The sequence below is a fragment of the Triticum urartu genome, unplaced genomic scaffold, assembly GCF_003073215.2.
Source record: "Triticum urartu cultivar G1812 unplaced genomic scaffold, Tu2.1 TuUngrouped_contig_4691, whole genome shotgun sequence".
NCBI classification, from domain to species: Eukaryota; Viridiplantae; Streptophyta; class Magnoliopsida; order Poales; family Poaceae; genus Triticum; species Triticum urartu.
The window spans coordinates 5,629-9,095 of NW_024115301.1; the positions used below are offsets into that span (position 1 = coordinate 5,629).

The window sequence follows — 3,467 nt, forward strand, 5'->3', positions numbered from 1 at the left end:
GAGCCGCCAACCCACCCAAGCCCATCTGGGCCAGGCGAGATTCGTGAATCCAGCCGCCGCCACCACAGGAGCGCCTCCGCCATCGCCGCTGCCACGCCCACGGCCGGGATCCCGCCGCTCCTTGTCGCCGAATCATTGTCATGATGTGTGTCGTCGCCTCCACCAAAGGGGTTCTCCGCCACCGCGCAAAGGAGAATGCCCCACACTGTCGTCTCAGCCCATCGCATAGGCTTCACCCGACGTGATCTCCGACAGCGGCAGGAGGGAGGGGTTGAGGAGAGGAGTCCTAGGGCCAGCGACGCGATCTCCCCCCGTGTCGCCTAGGGTTGGAGCCGCGGGGGTCGTGAGGGAGGGGTCGTGCAGACCTTGTAGACGAGCTGGCACATAGAGAGTTCGATTTTCATGGATCGGATGAGTCTATAAGGTTTAAGACAGACTTTACTTGGCACATACATATGACATAATACTTGTTCCTCAGAAGGCATCGAAGTAAAAAAAAGCATCCCGTACGCATATAAAAAAATCACGATCCATGCGGGCACATTTGTCATTTTTGTTTCTCTCAAATGAAACAACGTATAAACTTCAAACTTTGCGGGACAACAAGACATTCTAATTACTATGTGGGAAAAAACATTCGGATTTTTTCATGCATTTAAAATGCTAAAAATTATTTTTAATCAAAAAAATCCTCATTTTGTATATTTATGTTGGTCCAAAAAATCTGAAAGTTTTTTCACACATTGAAGTTGTAAAGTTTGTTTGATCTGCAAAGTTAGAAGTCCATATGTTCTTTCATTTGAGAGAAATAAAAAAAGAAATCTTCTTGTTACAAGTTAGTTAGAATACGGATCTCAGAATAATGATGAAGGGCTTTAGATAAGAGGTTCCATGTAGCTCGACCTATAGAAAAACATTACCTAAAAAAATCATCCCATATGTGAGGCAATTCTGCAGAATTAATGATGCGTTGCCGACTGTCCGTAATCACAGGTTCCACCTAAGGCTGGTCACAATGGGCGAGAACATAGTCTAGTAACTTACACACTTCCCTAGACTATGTTACTACCTCTACAGTGGGTAGGAACATCTATGTAGTGTCATGCAACAATGTATTTATTAGGTTATAGACTCATTGTTTCTTGGAATGTGTGATGTTCCGGTAACTTAGCTAGTTACCATAAGCACCTCTCTCTTCATTAAATATGTGACACATAAGTAAAGTTGTATTGGAGTGTGTGATGTTACTCCTAAGTTCCTCCCTATTATGACCAGCCTAAAGTATCCATTTCCAATTATCATTACTACCAATGAATGCCTCCCAGGTTTATATGTACGGTAATAATGTCTGGAGGTAAAAATGGCACAGTAGTACTACTAGTAATAGCGCGGGATTTCTGGCGCGGGCAACGCTTGAGGTGAAGTGTATACTCCAAAGACTTCACAGCTAAGCACAGAATTCACGCGGTACGCATTGCCTACCAAATTCCTTGAGGCGCTCTCCCTTCCCGCCTATAAATACGAGCAACGCTCCTCTTGTGCCACCAACTGCATCGATCTGACACTCATACCCGAGTCCGGAGAACGTCGTGTTTGGAGAAGTCGGAGCTACTCCTAGATCGAAGACCATGGCTAGGGTGGCGGCGGTGGCCATGTGCGCGCTGTTAGCGCTGGTGGTGGTCGGTCCGCCGTCGGTGGCAGCACAGGACTGCGATGCGGGGAAGTTGATCGTGTGCGCGGCGGCGATCATCGGCGGGGCGGAGCCGTCGGCGTCGTGCTGCACGAACCTGAAGGCGCAGCGAGGCTGCCTCTGCAAGTACGCGAGCAACCCCGCGTATTCCGGTTACATCAACAGCCCCACCGCCCGCAAGACCCTCGCCTCCTGCGGCATCCCCATCCCGACCTGCCCGCAGTAGAAACATGGTGTATGCATGTACGCACAAAAAGTGTGCTAGATGTGGTGTGTGTTGATCTAGTGATTAGCCGTCCGGATTTGATATATTTCAATAACAGATACGAGCGCAATGGATGTGCTCGCCGTTTGTTTTTGCTAATAACTGGTATTCGCTGATAATAAGGATGTTGTTCTTTTCGACGACCGGACTAGGATTTTGGGATGAGAAATTCAAACCGCACGCATCCAACGTATACAGGTACCTGAGAAAACCTGAAAAATAAGAACATTTGATAAAATTTAAATTCTCATGATTCGAATTACAAGGCCTCAAGTTGGCCGATATTTGCTTAAGTTAAAGCTAAAATTCCACACACATGACCCTTTTTAGGTGTTATAAGGCATAACTGATCTTTTAAATTACAACAATAAAGCAGATGTTTCAACCGCATCATTACCCGGCAATTACAACAAAGCCATCAAAGTGGGAGTTTCTAGTGCATAAGGCCTGTTCGGAGTCTCGCCGCTCCGCACGACTCCGCTCCCGGAGCGGCCCGAGCTTCAGTTGAAAATACGGAGTGAAGAAAGGGATACTCCGTAGATTCTCGTATTTCCTGGAGCGGTGGATTGCCGAACAGGCTTTTAATAGGCAGTTTCCACTTGACATTAACTGTTTCATAACACACCAGACTGTTGTAAACATGGGCAACACCACTAGTAGAAAACGGAGCTTTAGCGCCGGTTCCATAACCGGCACTAAAGGGTGGGCACTAAAGCCCCCCCCTTAGTACCGGTTCGGCACGAACTGGCGCTAAAGTGCCACCACGTGGCTTGAGCTCGCGCCCTGGTATGGGGGACCAACCGGTACTAAAGGTTTTTTTTGAATTTTTTTTGAAAATTTTGGAATTTTTTTTTGATTTTTTTTATTTTAAATTTTTTTGAATTATTTGATGATTTAGTCTCTAATCACCTCTCTTAACTGCTCAAGTGTGGATCACTCATTTCAAATCATCTAACTTCCCGACCGGTCACCCATCCCTCTCACTACTCCAGCCCGAGCACGCTTAACTTTCGGGTTCTATTCTCCTTCGTTTCTGAGTCTGCACTTGTTGTTTTCCTGACAATAGTAAGATGTCAATCCTATTAACCCTCAGGAGTTTAGCTTGAGCATGAAGTCACACATTTCACCGTTTGAGTTTGAAACTATTATTCTAAAAAACAGTAATTATTTAGTAACGCTAATATTTCTTGAATAAGTTTGACCATAGTTTGACCAGATTTAACCAAAATTCAAAAAATTGAAATAATTATTTAGTAACACTAATATTCTTGAATAATTATGTAGTAACATTAATACTTCTTGAATAAGTAGTTTGACCAGATTTAACCAAATTTTTTTAAACAAACTGAAATTTGACCATATCTTTTTTTCCTTTTGGAATTTGAGAATTCTAAAAAATTCCAAACAGGCCATAGACCGTCTCCATGGGATGCGGATTTTCGTGCTGAATTTTTTGATATATTATACATTTTTTTCCGACATCGTATGCAAAAGTTATAGCCGTTTTACATT

At 44.2% G+C, this 3,467-nt stretch overlaps 1 protein-coding gene across 1 annotated transcript; it reads left to right on the forward strand.

Annotated features, from left to right (window-relative positions):
* Positions 1-1,554: 1,554 nt before the first annotated feature.
* On the forward strand, positions 1,555-2,001 carry LOC125528183 (non-specific lipid-transfer protein 2P-like). Its single transcript, XM_048692688.1, has one exon. It carries the CDS (start codon positions 1,629-1,631, stop codon positions 1,914-1,916), a length of 288 nt encoding a protein of 95 aa, XP_048548645.1. The 5' UTR covers positions 1,555-1,628; the 3' UTR covers positions 1,917-2,001.
* Positions 2,002-3,467: the final 1,466 nt, after the last annotated feature.